The 23,653-nt window shown below is 31.2% G+C and overlaps 1 protein-coding gene across 8 annotated transcripts in view; it reads right to left on the bottom strand.

The window, feature by feature from the left end:
* LOC118198052 (twitchin-like) overlaps positions 1–23,653 on the bottom strand; it is a 480,648-nt gene that overhangs the window by 248,852 nt on the left and 208,143 nt on the right. For all 8 annotated transcript variants that reach the window (XM_085825414.1, XM_085825418.1, XM_085825417.1 and 5 more), the window contains 8 exons: positions 21,740–22,010; positions 15,605–15,744; positions 13,767–13,908; positions 12,659–12,800; positions 10,398–10,522; positions 8,394–8,532; positions 4,843–4,973; positions 2,501–2,587 (listed from right to left, as the gene is read on the bottom strand). In XM_085825414.1, coding sequence (XP_085681540.1) covers positions 2,501–2,587; positions 4,843–4,973; positions 8,394–8,532; positions 10,398–10,522; positions 12,659–12,800; positions 13,767–13,908; positions 15,605–15,744; positions 21,740–22,010 — 1,177 coding nt within the window. The remainder of the gene's footprint in view (positions 1–2,500; positions 2,588–4,842; positions 4,974–8,393; positions 8,533–10,397; positions 10,523–12,658; positions 12,801–13,766; positions 13,909–15,604; positions 15,745–21,739; positions 22,011–23,653) is intronic.

Below are 23,653 nucleotides of genomic sequence, written 5' to 3'. Positions count from 1 at the left end.
TATGGTTTTATAAACGAGTAACTTGTTGTCTAGATGTAAAATGCCGTTCCAACAAAATACGGGGAAAAGTTTAGCTTTACGGGCTAGGAACTTCTGGAGATAATAGATTTCCTTCTTCAGCCATTTTATGTCGGGATTACTGAACGCATTATCGCTAAGACCTCACACAAATCCTGCAAAAGAAATTAGTGAAAGTGAGATCTGTCAATTTGCTAATTGTAATCAGTACCATCAAAATTAGAGCAGAACTGTATAACTGCAATTGAGAAATCTGCATACAGTATCTATTCAATGTTTATTAAGTAATATATATAATTTACCAGGATGTGGTAAGTATAGTGGTGAAATGAAGAAAGTTATTAGAAGAAAAGTTTATGCCAGTGGGCAGCATAAAATATATCCGAATATGACATGAAAACGTAAGCCATTCCAAGTATACTATCAGACAAATCGGTTTCTCACATACATGGATCTAAATGGTCCTTCTCAGGACTATATTAAAGCATTCTTTTGGTAATGTTATATAATTTAACATGATAATCTGGTAATGTAATAAAATTAAATACGTATAATTTCTTTGCATTTATTTATTTGTTTAATTATGTACTACTATTATTATTTAATTATGTTTTCGCGTGGTATAATATAATAATATTATTAGTTTCATTGATTCTGATTTTGGTTCACAGGCGGTAGTTTACCTGTTGCAAAAATCTATACTATTTAATTTCTGTCGAAGAGGAATGAGTTAGAGACATTAATAATAGGATCTAATTAATCAATACACTAATAATATAATAAGGCCATTATTAATAGCAAATCCATTCTAATAAGAAATAAAAGTTAGATGACTGAAATTCTAAGTGGGTAAAATCATGTGTAACTCAATATGAATTTAGCATTAATTTCAAGAAAATGGAACTTTGTGCATATCAATAGACACTAGCCTGTTTTCTTCTTAAAATTTATTTATCACGCCCACTATTTTAATTTGCTTTTTCTTGTTCTGTTGGAACACTCGTCTTAGTATTTTTGATCATGCTAATAAAATTCTGACACCCTTCGTATAGCTGTCACCATTGCCATGCGCTAGGGCCAACAGCAAGAAAATCAAGCGAAGGGGACACATCCAAAGTTTCAGCATCTTTTTTAGAACCGGAAGTAAATGTAGACTTAACAGTTCGTTCCATTATTATTACATATTTGTTTATTAAAAAAAAACACCATGGTCTCTTTCGCTAACTTTTACAGGAAATAAATCATTGTCTTTATGTGCTGCTGGAGGTTTTCTCCAGGAGAAAACATAGCTAGGATAGGAAATCAAAGAATTACAGCGAAAAGAGTGTTAAGTTCTCGTAAATATGTCAGTTACACCCACAAAAGCAGACCACACAAGATGCTCACACAAAGTTTCTGCAGATACCCAACAATAAAACCTTTATCTGCAGATTTCCTTTGCTTTTTTACTGTTCGGGTTTGTATTTTATTGTTATTTTACCTTGCTGTTTAGATTATTTTGTTTCATTACATCCACTATTCCCGTCCTTTGTATGAATTTATACATTTTAACATTTTACAATTGGAACTAAATGCATTATGAATTTAATGGCTACGGAATTGTAGAATAAAACTCTGAAAGAAACATAATTTACATTGCAGAATTTTTTGCATTTTGCGTTTAAATGTTTAAAATCGCTGAAGTTTTGAAAGCATCTATAAAAGTAACTTGATGCATCAAAAGTTACATGAACATTTTCTATTTAGGAATCAGGTGATTTTTTTCTTTCTTGCAGCTATTTGCAACATATGTAATACGATATTTTTCAAAGTACCCAAACAATTACTAAAATTGCAAATTAATAACAAAATTGATTTGAATAAAATTACATTATCTTGTTTGTCTACTTGACTTACTATATATAGGAATGTGATAATTAACATATTTTATTAATATCACTATTTCGTATTATAATTTGATAGTATACCGCTAGTTACGACTTTAATTTAGTATAATAGAAAGAATGTATTTCAACATAGCATATAAGAACAGTACGGATGAATCAGCTTCTATGCATAAATATCTTTGAAAGATCACAGCTATATGAGCGCTTTTTCATTCGTTTCATTTCTTCTTTTTTTTAATGTACTTTTATTTTACTAAGGTAGTAACAAACATTATAATTTTATTATTTTTTTATAAATGAACAAGCATTCTTTCGCTTTCCATCATCTCTAAACATGAATTACATTTACATTTTATTTGTAATAAAAAACGGGTTTATTTTTAGCTCATTATAAACGTTTACAGACTTCTTTCTGTAATCAAACAATTTATAATATTAATTATTATAACTTGAAAGTTAAACTAATTAAATGTTTTGAAGTGGGAAATATTAAAACTGACACACATCAGAGTATTTAAAAGCACAAAAATTGACTAGAAATTAGTTTAAAAACGTCAAAATAATTTACACTGCAAATCATTTTCTAGTTTACTTACTTTCATACGGAACTTCGATGGTATATGGCTTTCCTGCATCTCCCACAAAATCGAACTTTTCCAGCTTTATAACAGGAGCTCTTTCAGCTGAAAAGAAAATCAAATGTTAATATTTTTCTTCGGTACAAAATGAATGGTTACTTAGAAAATTGCAGAACATTTGAACATTATATTTATCTTTTACTCAAATCTATCAGTGTGGAAAAAACGAAAACAGAAGAAAAATCTTTTGAAAAATGCATTTCAGACCATCTCAATCTGACATAATCATTAACATGAATTCATGAAAACAAATTATGAACTTTTCTAAAACTTGAACTATCTCCTTGCTAATTTTATTTTCGTATTTGTAATTATAAGTTAGGTTTTTTACTAATATCAGAACGCACATATTTATTAATAAGCAGATTTTGTAAATTTTCAAAGATTTTAAAATTATTTTCATACATTTCTTTTGTACCCAAACTCCGATAACGATGATGATCTCTTAGCTGCTTAGTTTCGCCGTTCCTAAATTTAGACAAATACATGATGAATCAGTAATGAGAGATAAGTGAAAATATTCTTGACCATAGATTTGTGAACACTAGGATTTATAACATGGCATCTGGACTGTGACAAGACTTTACCCATAAATACGTCTAGTTTGGATCTAAAAAGATCAATAGAACCGCATTCGAAAGTAGTACCCCCTTATCACAAAAAAGAATTTTCGGAGCGATTATTTTAGAAATGTGCCATTACGCATCATCAACTATCCCAAATATCCTACTTTAAATGAAGATTCATTAACACACGCCGCTTTCAGCAACCCCTATCGAACAGGGTTATGATACCGATAGTATCCTTAATGATGATGATGTTTTGATTAAACGCAGTTATAAGATTTAGTACGTATTTAAATCAGGTATTTCTAAAATATGAGAGCCAGAAAGATATTTAAGCTCAGAAGGAGAAAGGAAACATTTTGGATAATTTTTTATATTTGCAATATTCCAGGTACAGCATTTCTAGATAAAAAGTTGCCAGTAAATAATCAGTATGAAAAGGGTGCAGCTAATAAATAATCCAATGTTTAAAGAAATTATCTTTTTGTCCAGTAGAGCTAGCTGGTATAATACATCAGATACTACAGGCAAATCTATCAGTATGATGTCCCTCTCGCTTCTGAGAAATTCCATTGGTGTGTCGTTGGCGGTTGTTTCATCACAATGATTTAGCCAAAACGCGGGCGCACTGATCTTTGGTCAGTAGAAAACAGCCATTCATTTTCGCTTCCTTATAATATTTAACTCTTTCTGCTGAAGTAATTAGAACCTTTTATGGTTTCTTAGATGCAGCCTATCAAGCAGTTCCCGTTACATAAATTTTTGTTTGGACTTTCTTCCCATGTTGCGGGACAAAGTTAGTCCGATTTTTCACATAAAATCCTACTCAAATGGCAAAAATATATGGATTTAGTAGTTTTTTCCATTAAGTATATTATTTGAGAGAATCTGTGACAATTGGCACAAGGTACTAGACGTCTGCGAGTTATTATTGTAATCTCGATTTAAACCATCAATCAGCTAGCAATGCCTGAGGAGAAGGGCGGTTAAAGATCGTTATAACTACACGTTACAAATTTTCTTATTTGCTCTATCCAACATAGGTGTACCTGATTTGGACGCAGTCATAATAGGAAAGTTTGAAATACGAAATGAAACTGATTTCGTAACAGTTAGGTTTCGAAAAAGAATTTGGTACAATTTTTCAAATTAATGAAGTGTATAAGTCCAATTCATTAATTTGTTGGTTTAAATGGCTCTAAAATAAAATCTTTGATCAACTGATCATTGTTTCCGGTTTAAAACTGTAATCAAACTCCATTATTAATTCAGAAGTTCAGCGTTTAATTCTCCGTCAAAATTAATATTAAAGCTACGAAAACTGCACTAACTCATCCAGACGTTTTAATGATGGCTGTAATTTAATCTGACTAATAATTTGAAAATGTTTGAAATACAGAAAAGGAAACTAAAATCAGTTTTACTAAGCTTCAAAACTATATATTTGCTATATATTTCTGACTAAGTGATAGTTTGATGTGAGAAACCTATCCTTTTTTTCACCGCTTGCCCTCAGTTGCTTTTCCATATTGTGTATTTATTGACTAATATGGACGCAAGTACCCCATCTTTAGTTGTTTTTTGATAATTTTCTTTCGAATTAGTTACCTTCAACAAATATATAAATATTTTCTTTGATTCTGCGATTTGAAAAACTATGAAGTTTTTCAATCTACAAATTCGATAATAGTAAACGAATGAAAGGGGGGAAACCTCATGAATAAACAATATTACCTTGTTCAACAGTCAGCTTGCACGATGTTTTTAGATCTTTTGCTTGGCACGTGTATTCTCCAGCATCGTCCATTTGCAGTGTGGTGAAAATAAGGTGGTGTTTGCCATCATCATACATTTTGATATGAACCCTATAAAAAAACAGAAGCTGTGTAAGCTAACTTTTAATATTAAATGATTTTACATTATGTTATACATACAACTATAATCTTTTGAATACTGCATTGTCTGAAGTTTCACTTCAGAGAATTTCTTAGAAACGTATATTTATTTTTCAGCGGTCATTTAAGAAGCTATGATGGAAGGATGGTTAGACTGCCATGGTAAGATTCAAGCAATATCTACCTGATAGATTTTTAACTCTGAAAAATAATTTATGAATCTTAAAAATAAACATGTACATAATACTGTTTTATAGTTTATAAAAGACATTTTCTATTTAGGTGCCAGACGTAACAAAAAACAATTAATTTTTTAAAAATGTTATCTCCCCAGATATTGTTTTAAAAATAACTGCTTTATATTAATTTTATATTTATATGATAAATTCGATAGAATATCCAATTCAGTGTTAAAGACAATTTTATCACTTTGATGGTAACTGCTACCATGACCTCAGAGAAATGTTCATGTTTCTAATGATTATATGTTGAAAAACCTAAATTAATCAAATCACAGGAAAAATGGAAAATTACAAAAAATGCTTATTTAAATTTTATTAATACCTTAACAATTATTCATTAATAAAAATGGCTGATTTGTAGAAAAGTTAGTCTCGCAATCAAAATAATAATCGTCAGCTTAAATATCAATCTTCAGCATAAATGGATTTAATTACAATATGACCTAAACATATTGTTTGCAAAGCATTGAAAATTAATAACTAATTTTTAGCACCCATTAACAATGAAATAATAATAGTACTTTTTCCTGTTGGGAATGTTAGATTCAGCTTTACATAGTGTAAGCTATGAATTGTTGACTCTTTAGTTTAACATTGCCCCTTATTTACAAACAGATAAAGTTAACAAAATAAAATGTTCTGCATTTGTAAAATATTTTGGCTTAAGGCTTATTTTTAAAAAATCTTTATAGCAAGCTGCCTTCCTTTTCGGTTCAACTTAATTACTTCGTGAAAACATTTGGGTTTTTATTATTATTTTCATTACATTTTTAAGATTATATTTTTTTATCAAAGATTTTTTCCTTTGTCTTTAGAAATAGTAGATTTATTTATGTAATTTAAGATATATATATATCAATTTGCTCATCTAAACGTATAGAATGATAAAAAATATTAAAGGCTACAACTCTGTAAACATGAAAATAAGAAATTTCCGTTATTTTGTCCATTTGCATTTTTTGAGAATTTCAATTTACCTGAGCTAACAAATGATCTATTCTTGGAAAGATAATACAAAATAATTAAATGAGAAAATGCATACAAATTTGTAAATGGCAAATGGTTAAAAAGTTATAGGAAAATATTAAGCATGTACAGTTCATAAATATATATACCTGTTCATAAATACTAACTTTTATTTATGTTTAAAAGCATAGAACATTGCTTTTAAGAAGCTTTACTCTTACTGTAAAAACATTTGGTCACAAGTTTTATTTTTTATTATGAAATGCCGTAAATTAGTTTCTTTTAGGCACAAAACAGATAATTAAATTACATTTAAAGCATCTTATAACTGAAAAATCTGTAAGGCTATATTAGCACTTGGCTTTAAATTCTTATTTGGGTTCAAAACTCTTCCAAGGTTGCGTATAGTATGTGCGACTAAGTGGTAGCCCGTGGAAAGAGGACGACAGTTACGTAACTTACTGTTTTATATAACTACAATATAACAACTATTTTACCTAACCAAAACAACAGTGTCAAATAAGAGATTTTTCGATCTGCAGATTTCACTTAAAAGTCTTACGAAACGCAAGCTTCTAAGCAATAATGACAAATAAAGGGCTAATTTATAATCATTAATGGATTTTATTCATTACATTTATGAGTATTAAAATGTGCATTTTTACGCAATATTGGATCATATGGCAATCATCTTCAAATAGTTTTCATATTCGTACAATAGAAACAATAGACATTTCTTGTAAAAATTAATATACTGATTAAAGATTACAGAACAAAGTTCAACATTCGGAACCGTTGGGACTTCCGCGATTCCGGGTATCCAAAATTTCCGAATTTTAAATCATTAATTTAAATGTAATAAGAAGACATGTAGACATGGTAACACTGGCACTTAGCTTATTGTTCAAGCCAAATAGAAAAATGCTAATTCTCCTTCCCATAGGGCCAGAGTAGGTAGAAATGCTGTCGTGTTAATTGTGTGTCAGAATTTAGGGGCGGCAAAATTTTTGAATTTAAAAGAGTACCAGGTAGCAACGACCACCGAACAAACCATTAAGCGAAAACCGCAGGTTATGAGAAACTTACCCTTTCGGGAAGACGGGTTTGCTGCTCTCGTGCCAATTGTTAGTCCACTTTCGACTTTCGACTCCTGACGCGTGCCTCGCCACGGGAGATTAATTGCTGCTCTGTGAGTGATCGCTTAAGGTTGTACCCTGGGGACAACTTTCTTCTCGCTTCTTAGCTAATGCTTCTGTCATATTTATTTAAGTTTTATTCGATGGTGTGGAGATTATTGTAATTTTTTTTACAAAGTACTCCGTAACCAATACGCCTTGGTCTTCGGCCCAAGCAGCAAAACTTAAGGATGGCTAAACTTTTTTAATTTAGGATAGGCACTGAGCAGTAGAATTTAGGGGTGGCAAAATTTTTAGAATTTAGGGCAGCAGAATTTAGGACCCGTAGAGACTGCAACGGGCGACCCCTTCCTTCCTCTCTACAACCACTTAAGGACCACTCCTTGGCTAACATCAATACAATTTCAATCAGTGCATTGTTATTGGCCATGGTGTGTCAGCAGGTGTTTAAAAGTGACATACAAGAATCTCAATTAGTCCGGAGAAAAATCACATTTACGGAACATCTGACTTCTTTTTTCTTATATTACTCCTTTCTCAGACTTACAGCATCTTATAACTGAAAAATCTGTAACGCCGTATCAGCCTTACAGAGAGTGGGGGATTTTTTTTTTCATTTATTTATTTATTATTTTGGCTAGTTGTCTGGACTTTGAACGGCTGGATTTCGGACTTTGTACCGCATATGTATAGCACATATGAGATGTAGCGAAAATATGATCAGAACAGCAAGTTATGCATTTTACCCCAGCTATATTCACTGATTATAGTCAAAGTATATAATATGTATAGCTAATTACAAGTAAAAAAAAATTCTTAGTTTCTATTTTTATTACAAATTCAGATTCAGCTTTAATAACAGTTACCGTATGCATGCAAGGAATAGTAATAAGCAATTATTATCACAAAGTCTAAGCAATTTGATCGATTACTCGTTTTGCTTGATGAAGATTGCGAAATTGATGAAATGTTAATAATAAGACAAGCAGTTGACCATTAAAGTTTAAAACCTTTACATAATGTGTAAATAAAAATTGTAAATATACCTGTCTGTTGGTATAATTGGTTCTCCATTTTTGAACCATTCTACTGGTGCTTTCTTGTCCAACATTTCGACTTCAAGGACACCTTTGGCTCTTTCAAGCAGAGTGCAATCTTTTAGCTTCTTTACAATTTTATTCGCAGCTAAACAGAATATTAGAATATATATGTATTATATTGTAACATAAATACACACACATAAACATAAATACGCTCCCGTTATGAAATCACATCACGGTATTGTGAGGACAAGCCTAACATTTGAGCTCCGCATTTCATCGTAATCAGCGTCATACTACGAGGATCAGAAACTTTTGATTAGTTTTACCACTTCGGTTGATTAGTTTGTTGATTAGTTTTACCACTTCGATTGGAGAATCAAAGTAGGGAAGTCCGCGCTTTGAGTCTTTCTTCATCCTTGGACTGCCGTGCTCGTCGCATTTTTTCGAATAAAGAATAAAGAAGTGAATTTTCTTAAAACGTCAGCTAAGTAAGAGACTTTGATAACTTCCAGTGGTTGTGGCCCTTAATGTCTATGCTAAATTCTTGTAGAATACATGAAAGAGAAATTATATCCACCTCCTTACTTTTTTTTTTTCAATGTGCTTCACCGGAGATGAGAAATTATCGGCAGGTATTTCTTTCGTCAGAATTGGAATAATAATTAGTAATGACTCACTCAGAGCAAATTTTCTCTTTATATTCCTTTTTATCCTGGTCAATATTATTAATTTTACGGAGGATAACAGATTTGTGACATAATTTCTATTTATCTGTATTTTCGAATGTGTGATATGATCGAGAATGTTTCAGCATCAGTATTAGGACTGAAAAATAGATTCCATGAAGTAAAATATTTATCGGACTGTGCAGGAATTTTTACAGAAATTGTAATCAATTCCAGTGTTAATACGAAGTTAATGAAATTCTCATAATAAACAGTTTTTCACGTGACGTTCCGAGCTATAGATTCCTGGCACTATACATTAATTCAATACGTAAAATGTTTTTTCCTTATTACCATTCCTAATCAAATTATCGCGACACTAAAAAGTATAATCTTATGCATACATTTTTTGGGTTACTGTGGTCATAATTCAGTTCTTTAACAAATGTTATTAACATTTTATGATTACTAAATCAAGAGTATTAATTACTAAAAGCATTACCTCATGTTGTAAATTATTGTCATTATTATGCTTAAATGTTGGTCATAATTTAGCAAATCATTTACAATACACTTCATTGAAAAGAAAATTAAAATATATTTATTGGGAGTAATGGCAATTAGAAAACTATGAAATTATTAGAGCATCAAATTTTAATAAAGTTACCCAAATGTTTTATTTTTGTCTGGATACTGGATAGGCTGCAGAGATGACACTGAGAAGAACCGACGAAGCTCACAAGAGCGTACGATCTTAGGCTTTGCATAATGATATATTACCTTAAAGTGGACTTATTTGCAAGCTTCAAGGGCTCGCCTCTCAGAAATTTTAGCATTATGAAAGGGAGTATATGTATATTTGTCCTCCAGTTGATCCTGAGGTATCAGAAATGCGTTATTATTGGAAGGCAATATACACTAGTTCTAGTAAACAAGTAGGGAAGGTCAATGTGAGCAGACTGTATACAATTCCACACGATGGTGGCAGGAGATTTTTTAAAAATGTTTCTTAAATGTATAAAGTGAATTAAATTAAAAAATTAGAAAGTTACATAGCAATTAATGATTTGCTGATACGCAAAACGTGGATAAAAGTTCATTATTCATAGGAATTATTAAATCTGTTTATAAAGGTTTAATGCAAGTAACCAAGCATTGTTAAAACTTGTTAATTTTCTAACAAATAGTCTATAGAAAACAATCTATGAAATAAAGAAAATTAAAATCAATTAATATTAGAAACGAAATTTTGAGAAACATGATATAAACCTCACACCAGATCCAAGAATTATATAAAAAAGGTATTATCATTTTAAGTATAAATGAGAAACATTATACTCACGCTCAACAATCATTTCACAGACAGTGCTGTCAGCATTTGATTTGCAAGTATATTTTCCTTCATCGGATAAACGGACTCCCTTGAATACCAGTTTTCTTCGTCTGATTTCAGCAACCTGTTCAATGCTGTTGAAAAACAAATGTAGAATGAAAACTGTAATTCACTATGCATTCTGAATGTCGAGTCACTATTCAATTCTTAAAAATACATTGTAAGTTTTGAAGACAAAGTACAGATTATTACAGACATATGAGTTGTTGCTTTAGATAACTGCTTTAATGCAAAATATTATACGCTTTGTTTTCTTTTATACCTATATTTTTAATTAATCTATTCATAACTGTTTTTCATTGCAATTTTTTCTTTCGGTTAAAAAGTTTAGCAAATTAGATTTAATGCATAATGAACCCTCTTGTAATTTTCACTTTCCTAATATAACCCCTTTTGAAGATTATCCAAATTCTGAAAACATAAATAAAACTTTCTGTTGAATATCGTTTCTCAAAAGCCTCTATAAAAGATAAAAATAAACTATAATATCTATAAAAATCTATATCATATTTACTTCTATAAACGATCAAAATCGTTAGTCGATGCTTATTTTTAAGAGGGTCGACTGAATTTCACAGTGTAAACTTGTTTACTTATACCTACGTTATATATTAATTTATTCATAATTCTTCCTTCAATTCATAATTTTCCTCTGGGACTAGTAATGTCCAGTGATTTACATTCTAATAAAATTCCTCTCATTTATAGTGTCTCTAAGTCTAATTATATTCATAGTTTTAGATTCTAATAATATTCAGAATATTTATATTACTTATTTTCACTGAAGATATATATTCCTGTCACTGTGAAAGGCAAATGGTAAAAGTATGTAAAAGTTGCATTCTGTTTGTTTACTAAAACCTTAATATATCTTAAATATATTCAGAATTAATTCAGACTTAATATATCTTAAAGTCCTAATACTGATTTCTAGTTATATTTCTGTAATTTTTACAGTTGCGTAATTCTTAAGAAAGTATTTGTATTTCAAATAGGCAATTTTTATGTATCTGTTAAAAACACATGTATTTTTTAGGATCAAAATATTAAGCACAGCATATTGGCATTTTAGTGTAATGTATGATGATAGCACAGGTTTCTATTTGATAGGTTTATGTAGCTATCAGATGTACTGTTTCTATGGTGTATCAGTATTAAAGACCTTGAAATATAGAAGTAATTAGTAAGACATTTCATGGCCAGTAGAAGCACAAGCTTATGCTCAGTGCTCAAGTTCAATGATGTCACTTCACTTACAGAAGTAAGAGAAACGAAGACAAAAAGGGCAGTACGGAGTACTTACTTTGAGCAGATTATTATAGTCAGTGACGTCACACACTCAAAAATTTCTGGTCGGCAAGAGTAAACCTAGTAGTAAAGTAACCTTGAAACATTCGCTGCACTCAAAACTTCCCAACATTAAAAGTACCTGTATCTTTGATGCGAGATATTTCCAGTCAGCGTAAAATGCAGCTACATATTTTCTGCCCACAAAAGAATGAAATTTTAAATTATATGTTATAGGTCTCTAACCTTTCGGTTAGAAAGTACATCTACTAAAACTCAAAACCTTTGCAATATCATTAAAGGAGATAGCCTACTAACCCGATGAACACAACGGTGCGCGTTTTTTTCTTTTTCATTGCGAAAGCCGTAAAGCAGAAACTAGACACTCACAAATGAAAAGGGAGTTTCTATCTTTCAATCCAGACCCTTTTTATTTTTATTTTTTATTTATTTATTTATTTATTTATTTATTTTTTTTTTTTTTTTGTGTGTGTGTGTGTGTGTGTGTGTGTGAGAATTTTTTTTCATCTTCGATTCTCTGAGAAGGTTTTAAAACAACATCTGTTCCAGTTCATCTAAAAGTCTACACCAAACCTTTTAAGAACCAAGCAGCAGATTGCTGTCATAAATATAATATCTTTAACATGGTTCTGAATGAGACATCCGCTTAAATGCTGGTAGTAATTTCTTCTATATATAATGAATTTATTGGGTTGTAGACAGTTATCGAAGGGAAATATTTTATTCCCTTTTATCATTCATATAAATATTTAGTGTAAAAATTGTATATACGAACAATAATTACATTCACTACGACAATTAATTCATATGGCCGCTATTTTAATTTATTGTAAACTTGGTATCGTAATTCATTATTTTTTAATAACCATTGAAAGGAAAGGAAATTTGAATGGAATACATACACTGGATCAGGTTTTAATTCCTTTTCGTTTTTAAACCACTGGACTTTGCCTTCCCAGTCATCGAGTTCACATTCCAACTTGACCTCTTGGTTTTCTGTTACTCTAATACTCTTCAGAGGCTTTGTAAACTTAAACTGTTGTTCTGTAATAAATAATGGGCAAATGAACAAGCTTCTAATATTAATAATTTATAGCTATGAATCATAGAAATTAGCATAGTTCTATTGGAAATATAACATTGATTGCCTTTATGTTATAAATTTTATATACAATTTTTAGTCACTTTCAAGGTTAATGAACGAGGCAAAAATTTCAATATGAGTTCGAAACTAAACTTCAAATTTTAAGAGTAGCGTTAAAATATTCGAAGTAAAGAGAACCAGCGCTGAAAAACATGAAGTGTATTATTGTAATAGAAAGAAAATAATTATTTCAAAAATATATTATATTTGGCGCAGAAAAATTTAAATGTAGCTTATTTAAAAGGGACTTAAAAGGCTATTTTAACTATTCTTGAGCAACGTAATTTGAATTAAAACAGAAATTATAAAATTTTATCACAAGGGGAAAATGTAAATTCTGAAATAGTAATTAGAATATAATAAGTGTTAAAAGATATCAATCTGCATTCATTCTTAAACGTCATTTCGTGAAACCCTTGTAATCTATAAAAATATTACCGAAGCATGAAGTTTATCGGTATTTTTCAGGTTTAAATTCCTCTTACTCCTCAGGTATAAACATAAATCCATTTGATGAATAAAATAGAAAGAATTCAGTGGATTATTTTTAGAAACACTTTAGTAGCAAACTAGCAGAAACTTAGAAATTAATGCCAATCAAGCTTCGAGATTGCTCATTAGATGTAATGGAAATAAGTGATTTTCCAAAAAGCTCTCGTTTTAAAAGCAGATCACTCGACAAAACTAATACTGCCTCCTAACTATTTAATGAAAATATGATTAAGCATTATTAAATAACCAAGCCATAAATTAATTATATACCAGAATAAATAAAAAACACTTCCTTTTCACTTCGTACAAGGAAGTATAAAATGAATTACAATTAACAAATTAAATAATTTCATCAAAATGTCACAATTACATACCTGTGACGACTAATTTAGTTTCTGTTTTTTCTTCAGCATTTATTTTACACAGATACTGGCCGGAATCATTAATTTTTAGGTCCACTATTTTAAGAAGCTTTCTTCCCAAAGGATCTGCCTCGATAATATACTTGTCAGAAGCCTGAAAGGTAATATAAATTTTGATAACTTATGAGAAGTGGATAGAGAATAACTTTATGATACATAAACTTTTGAACTGATGATCCATTAATCTTATTTGGATATAATAAATCGTAATAATAGACAAAATTGAATATAAAACATAATATTAATTTTTAATTTTAGAAAAATTTTAAAAATAATTATTCCAATAAATACATCTTATACATGTACGTTAACACTTATTTAATGGTTATGGTATACTTCCATGTATGAGCCGAGACATTTTAGCAAATATTTGATTATAAAATTTAGGGGTTGGCTCATTAACAGTTTCAAAATGATTTACAAATAATAGACCACAGTGATATTATAAGTCAAACAATAAAGAATTATTACTTTTATTTCATTTAATCCTAATATAAATTAATCACATTTCTTAATATTCTTGTCCGACTTTCTAGCAATTCTCCAAAATCTATGCTTGAGGCTAGTTCCAGCGAATATCATAATCCTTGATATTACCATTCATACTTCGTAGATAATATCATCTTCAATTCTATCGCGTCGGTAGCATTGTTCAGCAGAAGTACTATCTCTCAGTTCAAACCTAGCAAAATATGGAAATTTTATTCTGTCCTCGAATCTTTTAACTGTAAAGCAGAAATGTAAATTACAGTGGTACCTCGATATGCGTCATTAATCCATTGCAAATCCTTGGACTTACGGTAAATTGGACGTATACCAACCGAACTGTACCAGTGAGAAATAAAGATAAATAATTAATCGTTCTTATAAAAATCTTATTATGATTATTACAATACTGTTCAATTTGGAAGCACAAATGCAGTGGCCTCAAGCTATTCGTATCAAAAGCAATTTCTCAACATACTCTAATGTCTACGCTTTTTGTTTGGTAATCGATTTCACTCCTCTCAACCTTAGCCTATTTAATAGCGTCTTTATTTTTGACAGTTCATAGGTATTGTCGTTCTCAGCATATGGTATGCAATAGACAAGTCTCGGATATGCATTTCATCTTCATATTTTTAAACAATGTCTTTTTTCACTTCCATTCAAAGAGCTAAACAAAGGTACTGCACGCATCCATCACTCATCTAACTCGAGTCGTATTCCAAACAAAAATCGGATACCAAGCAAAACTTTTCATGTCCAAACAGAACGTATACCAGGTTAAACTTATTTTAAAACGTATACTGACGTAACACTGTATATTTTATTTGAATGAGCGAGAAAACAAATTGGGCGGGGGGGATGATTCTGACTGCTTAAGAATAGTTATCGCAATTGAGAACCGACGTAAAGTTTGCTGTGTTATTGCCGAATCATCAAATAATGCGTAAAAGATGGGAGACTTGAGAAAAATAAGTTACTAGAGACCAAAATGCCTCTGTCTTTATATAATACTGTCATCCCTACTTTTCGAATGTAATTTGAAGGTGAATTGGCACTTACGTTCAGCCCATCTGATGGGTTTAGATAAGTTAGACAATCAATTAATTCACTTACATAAATTAATTTCATTCTAAAGAATGAAATTATGAACATGTTATATTCCCTGAATTCACTGTAATTAATTTCAAATGGATCTTATTCGATCTGAGAATACTTTCCTGATGCCACGGTTTATCGAACGCAACATTTTCAGAATTCAATTTTATAAATATAATTATAAAAATTATTAAAAAGGATAATACCTCAATTTTTTGCCCATCTTTGTACCACGTGACGATGGCTTTGTAATCATTGACAGCACATTCCAAGACGACATCCTTTGTTGTGTAAGCCTCGGTGGTGTCTGGGAGTTTTTTGACAAATTTGTACACGGGGTCTGGTTCTGGAAAATGATAGATGAATTCCAGATGAATAAAAAACAAAAGATCAAAGAAGATTACTATTTTGTTTAAAAGTAAACTTTTATGATTGAAAAATGTTAAAAAAAAACTTTTTATGCTAATTTTATCGTATGTATATTATATTTCAGATTCTGAAGTATGACTACAGACATTTATAATCACATTCACATGTAAATAAATTATTTTGTAAGAAATTTTCACTTTCGATATGAAATCTAATTTGAATAAATACAAAGCATTTCCAATACAGCCGTATAATTAAGAATCTCTTAAAATTCAAAAGCAGAGTTGAATATAAATTTATTGTATGTGATTATAACAATTGTGAATCTCAGTCTTCCATCTCAGAGTGTCCCCTTATCTCATTCTCATTTTAATACACTTCTAATTTGACGAATGATAAATTATGTAGGAAGAAATGCTGTTAATTGCACAGAAACTAATATGAAATGGTTTCTTTTAAGTGAAAGTACACATTTGATATAGAAGAAAAAGATGACTTTTGCAAGAGAAAGGAAAGACAATAAAATAATATCACGAGTGCCACAGCACAACACGACTGGACAAAGAGTGTGAGGCAAAAGGATGATGAGATTGAAGGGGTCGCATTCTTCGATTAGAAGAGAGATGACGTGAAAAATTGATGGCGACTTAAAGACGTAATCCTCCTCTATCTACTTTCATCTGCTACTACTTTTTTGTAAATAACCACAGTCATCAGTGTACATCACAGATAATTCCATTAAATAATATAATAACGTACATTCGGCTCTTCTATCTACTAATCTCTTAGACTCAGCCACATACATGGCGGCTCGGCCAGGCTTGAATAAAGTTCTCAGTGAAGGTAAGCTATTTCAATATGATTATTGATTAAGAATTCATTGATGAAATCTTTTGAACTGAATTTGGATGAAATCAACTCTTTTTTGAAGCCAGACTATTATTATGTTGAAACTAGAACTGATGTCAACCCTAAATGATTTACCACATATACCTAGATCTTTAAAATCTTTGTCGACCAAAGTAATTAAATTACTACATAAATTTGTGTTTGGTCAAGAAGGTTAGAGTAAAAGTCGTAAACGACTTCATGAATTCACAGGAAGTCACTCTTTTCAAACTCCGAAAGTTAAGGGACGCTTATTAAATATTTTCATTCCTGCAGATCTAATTTCAGTTCTCAGTGCTCTCAATTTAAACTGTTTTACCTTCGCTGATTATAAAACAATCAGGAATGCTTTAATTTAAGTTATTAGAAACTACAGTGTCGAATTCCGATTCTTATGTTGAACCACGAAACTCAGAAGAAAAAAATAATTCCCGAAAATAAAATGCAGTCTCAGAACACTGGGCAGTTAACAATTTGTTAGCAGAATTCGCAAACCGCCAGCTGGGATGCTTCCCTACATAAACAGCAAATGAATAATATGAATGGAATGTCATCGGAGGGAAACAAAAAGGGTTTCAGTATTTCCCCTTTGTGACTTAAGCGAATATATTGACGGTTCTTCTGATAATTAAATGACTTAGAACTGAACTTAATAGAATTACGAATGACGATCGCAAGATTATATTTTCAAGAATGTACTTATCGGACTTTGCTAAAACTTTTGTAAATTTTTTACTGGGTGTTAAAACTTTTGATGCGTTAAAAGAATATTTGTTGGAAGAACTTTCCTCTAAACTGAATAGTGAAAATTTGCATAAAATGCTGTTTAAAAGACGTTTAAAACCAAACGAATGGTTATTCCATTGTTTTGTTGCTATGAGAGAAATTGGTTGCAGAGGGAAACCTGATGGCTTCTAATTTTTGATAATTTGATGAATGGGATTCCAGAAAACTCTAACAAAATTTTATTATATGGTGGTAAAACTATGAGTGAATTCAAAGATAAGTTAAAGATTTATGAGAAACTTTAAAGATTAAAGAAGAGTTAAAGACTTATGATTATTTACTTACGGGTCTACTTCCAAGTGATTTGAAACTTAAACATAATTATTCTCATAAATAACTCAGTAAAATTTCTCAAAAGCTTAGCAATCTATAGTCTGCTACAAAGGCGACAAAAGTTCTAATTGTTGTCGTAAACAACCTAGATGTTTTTCCTGCGATTCACGTAACTATAAATCATTTACTTGCACTAAGAAACCAAGTAGTTCATCACCTGCATCGTCTCAAAATAAGAGGCAGCTCTCGATGAAGTTGTGGTACAGTCACACACATTTCATTTTATAACGATGCGACTCAATACTTCTGATTTCATCATTCCATCATTAGTTGACACTGGTAGTCAAGCTACTATCATTAACACGGCAACACATCAAGAAATTGGTTCTCCAGCGCTTTCAAAAGTTTTCTATATCATTATTAGGACTTAGTGATGAAACGATTATGCATTATGCACCCAGCAAGATATTTCACAGGTTTCTTCAAAATTCAAAATACAAATTTTCAAACTGATATTTATGTTATTGATGACAACTTTATTGTCTGATGACGCAATTATCGGAACTGATTCTATCCAGGCTACACGCTGTTAGAAAATAGAAGGATTGTGTTAAAAGAATGTTTGAAAGAACACCTTGGTGAGGAAGGAGAACAAACAAATGCAACTGCTCTATGTACAAACTACTGGATACAAGAAAAAGGTTTAAGAAGAAGCTGATGCAGATGCTTCATTAGAAAAGCAGAAGCACACCTTGGTAAGGAAGGAGAAGCAAAGAAGGCAGCAGACAAACAAGTGCCTCTGCTCTATGTACAAACTACTGGGTACAAGAGAAAGGTTGAAGAAGAAGCTGATGCAGATGCTTCATTAGAAAAGCAGAAGCACACCTTGGTAAGGAAGGAGAAGCAAAGAAGGCAGCAGACAAACAAGTGCCTCTGCTCTATGTACAAACTACTGGGTACAAGAGAAAGGTTGAAGAAGAAGCTGATGCAGATGCTTCATTAGAAAAGCAGAAAATGAAACTTTCTAAAGATTTTGATGTCTTGCAGCATAAGTTGGACGAACTTCAGATAATCCGCGATAAATTAGATAAATCAAAATGAAAACTGCAGTCTAAGATTGCAGGCTTAACCATAGAGCTTGATAACCAAAAGGTTAAAGTATCTGACAACGCAAGTTAATAATTTGCTTGCTATATATGAACGAATGAGAAAGCTGTATCTGAACGAAATGGACACAAAAGGGACAATGCAGAACGTGAAGCCTGAGAAAAAGAAACTAAAATATTATCGCTCACTAGAGATCTTGAATAAAGAGAAGAACATATAAAAGAACTTGAACTACATTTGACTGAAAATTCCAAACTGAGATTAGAGGTCATTATTCAAGCATTTAAAGCACAGTTGAAAGAGATTTACAAACTATAGATGAACAAAATGAAGCAAAACGAAAATCTCTCACTAAGCAGAACTTGAATATGAACGCAAGCAACCTGCTGGAGCAATTACGGCAAGGACAAAAATTGAGGGTGATTATCAAGCTGTGGAACAACAGTTAGAAATTGCCAGTAAAGACGATTCTCAAAGGCAATTGAAAAAGCTACAAATTCAAATGACAGATTATCGAGGAGAAGTTGAGGAAGTCCTATTAGCCAAGAAATAAATCGCTTTACAAGTACAAAGAAGCTGAGGCATTTGAAAGAACAAAAGAAAAGACAAAAAAAGAAAACATTGATTTGAAGAAAAAACAAAAGACATTTGGAAGCAGAACTAATTCCTCTTCAGAACGATTTGACCAATTCTGATAGAGCAAGAAAGGCTGCAGAAGCTGAAGGAGATCAAATACGAATGGAGATAAATACAGTGCATCGAAAGTATCTCTCCTAGTAGATGAGAAATGAAAACCTAAGGCACAAATTCAGCGATTCGAAAGCGAATGAGAGAAAACCAAAAGAATTTTGAATCTTTCGTATAAAAAGCTAGAAATCTCAGACACAAATTGAACGCATGCACGATATTTTGATTTCCGTCTTAACCACGTTATCCTTACAAGATCCCGAGAATTGGTTGAAACACGTTGCCTCTGTTCACAGAATAATCCATAGCACTACAGTTCTAACCACCAACTTCACACCCTTTGAGCTAATTTTTGGCATCGAGATGAAAAATAAAGAAGATATCAAAATTACACATATAACTTGAAGACGAGTAATTCCAGTTCATCCCAAAAGAGAAAGAAAATTAAACAGACGTTACTATGACAAGAATCGTAAACAACCTTGTATATATACAGTTAATGAGCAAGCAGCGCTTCATTGCACTCAATTTGGAACCGGAATGAATCTCCTTGAAAAATGTTTAGGATCCTACAGTCACACGTATTAAGCAACATGACCGCTGTGAAGTACAGAAAGTTGGAATGAAGGCCCTATACAACTTCGACAGCTGCTGATATGATGTAACTATGGACTTCTCCACAGTTAACACTGTATTTAGAATTATGTGCCACACAAACGGACATCTTATATTTAGTATCCCTGTTCTTCAATATGTTTTTTTTTTTTTTGGATAATTTTTCATTCTTTTTTATTACTTACTTTTTTCTATTCATTCATTTCTTAAGACCTCTCGTCTTTTTTCCCTTTTTTCCCTCTATGTAGAATTTATATATATATGAAAAATTACAAATATGTTAATTTTTTCCCCTCACCTTTGATGTTCCAGACATGCTCCTTAAAATGTTTGAAGATTTAGGATGGTCTGGAGAAAAGACATTCTTTATTTTTTTCTTCAAGACGTTCTAAAGACGATCCAGTGGAACACAAAGTTTTCACCTTTTTTTTAATTTACTTATTTTAGATTTTGCTGTATACTCATTATCTCAGGAGGACCTGTCGCATTAGGATGAACGAGTTTACGCATCAGCAATGCGACAACACAACACGACTAGAATGACAGCGCAAAATAAGAGAATGAGGGAAGGGCGGGCTTGGATTAAGAAGAGAGGTGATGTGAAAGAATGATGACGACTTTAAGACGTAATATCTCCATTTTAACTTTCATCTGTTGATACTTCATTGTAAGTAACTATAGCCATCAGTGTAAATCATGAATAGTTCTATTAAAAACTTAGTAACATAGATTCGTCTCTTCTGCCTACTAGTCCCCTAAACGAGGAGCCACTGGCTCAAAATGTAGGCTTAAAATAACTCGTAACTTTTTTATTAATAGAAAGAGGAAATTTCCTGCTAACAATAAGAGAATTAAGTACAGGCTTAATAAAAATCACTAAACTGATAATTGTGCACGGCATTTTTGAAGAGTCGATGAAGTCGGAAACATAGATTTAAAAGGCTATTATACTGTCGCTTATGTCTGGCATGATTGTGACCAAGTATAAAAATATCAGACAGGATATTAAACTGCAATAACAAAATTTATCACAACAAAGAAACAAGAAGACAATGGCAATAGATTTTTGATCACATAGTTACTCTCAAATGAAGATTGCCAGAAATATGCAATTACCAAAACTCAGATTATAAGCACATCTTTCAAAGATTAAAGCTAAGTAATTTGTTACAAATAAAACTCTTTATATCTTCTGACTAAAGTCTTGTCGAATATTTAAAGTTTCATATACTATTAGAACATAATGTTAAGTAAGAGGTGAAAATCCTTGCTCAGTATCTGAGATCGAAAGAATTTCGTTTTTGAAGTAAACGGTACTTTTATATCGGTAACACTATCATAAAAAGGGGCCAAAATGTTCCATCAAGTAAATCTATTTTGCATTTAGTGATCTTCCGTTTGATTCATAATCACAGTTAGTCGATGATTTGCAGTTTGGCACTAAAGTCTTCCTCGGGTGTGTTGTTAATGCGAAAGTTACTAACTGCGATTAGAAAATATCAATAAAAGAGCCAAAACATTGCTTTATGCATGAAAATATGAATATGTATGAAATTTGTGACAAAAAATTCTTACTGGTCATGAAACAAATTACCACTCTAAGATTAAATACTTACCATCAACTTCTACGATACATGAGCTGCTTATACCCATGCATTCGATCTTATATCTCCCGGAATCTTCTACAGTTGGATTGTTGATTACTAACACATGTAAATCTCCTTCACTCTGCATATGATATTTCTTGCCCAAAAAGAGCTCCTCTTTTCCCTTATACCACTTGGCCTTCACATTCATCTTTGAAAATACAGCTTCCAGACGCAATTTTTTGTCCTTACCTTCTTTAGCTCGAGAATCAACCAAGGGTTTCACAAATTCGTCTTTTTTCTAAAAGCATAAGGAAAGCTATAATTTTATATCAAAATCTAGGCACCGTTTAAATTAACAAGGTAAATCCAGCTTCAAAAACATCAAGTAACATTTTGATGCACCTTATGCAACAACAAATCTTGACCAGTTTCGAATTGAAAGAAGGAATATTTTGGGAATTATTCGAAAGCAAAACAAAAAACTAAAAAAAAAATTATTATTATTCTGTAATTTAGCTAAACTGTTACAAAAATTAGAGGTTATCGAGGAACGCTAACACACATACACTTTCACTCAAATTACAGCATTTATTTGAGAAAAACAAAGAGAACTTTGCTTCCAAATATTTATAGTTTGTTAACTAAAGATGAGACTGTTAACTTATAAATGCGTTACAGTGTTTATAAAATTATGATTGTGTTAGAATATGAAGGAATTTGGCAAGAATTATTTTTTACATTTTAGTTGCTACGCACATCACATACAATGAACATTCAGAACTACTGACATTGGACACTGATGAGACTCATAAACGCTTATTATTTGGTCTAAGTTTAATCTAGTAAAATTGAAAATATTTGAAATATTCTGAAGATTAGAATGTGAAATGGTTGATCAAAGCAAGGAAATGCCATTGGCGAATGAAGCCTATTGAATGCCACAAAGGTTGGACTATTAATAAAAAAGCTCAATGTTTGCAAGCTACATTAAAATGAGACATGTATATGTGACTGGAACTTCCAAGCTCTCACATAGCGGTTGAACATGCATTCATGCCATTGAAAATTATAAACATTTATTTTAAGTAGGCCAAAACAGTTTACAAAATACTGCACTCGAAATTTTATATAATTATTGAGCTTCCATAAATACGATATTACGAGGCATCCAAAAATAAGCTAAAAATACAGTTACAAACTTCTGTTAAAGGAAATGTAAACCAAATAGGGAATCGGTCATGAATTTGTTGAACCATAAATTGCTTCTAGAAAAATTATTATCAGTTTTTGAATTAATATTAATTTTAAATAAACACACATGAAAAGAATACGATATTTCAAGCAATGAGAAAGTTATACACAAAGTTTTGACCTTAAAAACTTAAATTATTGACTTTCAAATTTATTAGCATTATAATTAATATATGTTACAATACATAAACATCTATATTCTTATATACAGATCAAAATAGTTATATTTAATAAATAACGTACAGAATTACATATATATATACACACACATAATAAGCAAAATTAAAAGAATAGTAATAGAAAATAGAAATATGAAGAGCAGAAAAGACCTGCAATAGAAAAGAGTAAAATGAGCAATGAGAGAAGCCAATTCAGGCCATACGCTTCTGCTGCTGGAAAGAGCCCGGGAGGAAAACGTTCCAAAACGAATTAAATGAACACACACTGCAACAGTTCCTTCTTGAAAACCATCCACAACAGCATGCGTAATAAATTGCTAGAAATGAAAATCACACACTCCAAAAAATACTATCTTATGACTGTAGCTTAATTATATTTATAATTGCTGCGTCCATGTATTCTGAGTATAAATACATCACAACTTCTTAATGCAATAAAAATTAATATGCATCAAATTCAGTGTGTTTTAAAAGGTATCTGAAGCGTAATAAGTCAAAATCATAGAGCATA

Source organism: Stegodyphus dumicola, chromosome 10 (assembly GCF_044657685.1).
Source record: "Stegodyphus dumicola isolate Sdum_Otavi_A_Nest chromosome 10, ASM4465768v1".
Lineage (NCBI taxonomy): Eukaryota > Metazoa > Arthropoda > Arachnida > Araneae > Eresidae > Stegodyphus > Stegodyphus dumicola.
The sequence above is the reverse complement of the archived record's forward strand: the minus strand, read 5'-3'. Positions and strand labels throughout refer to the sequence as shown.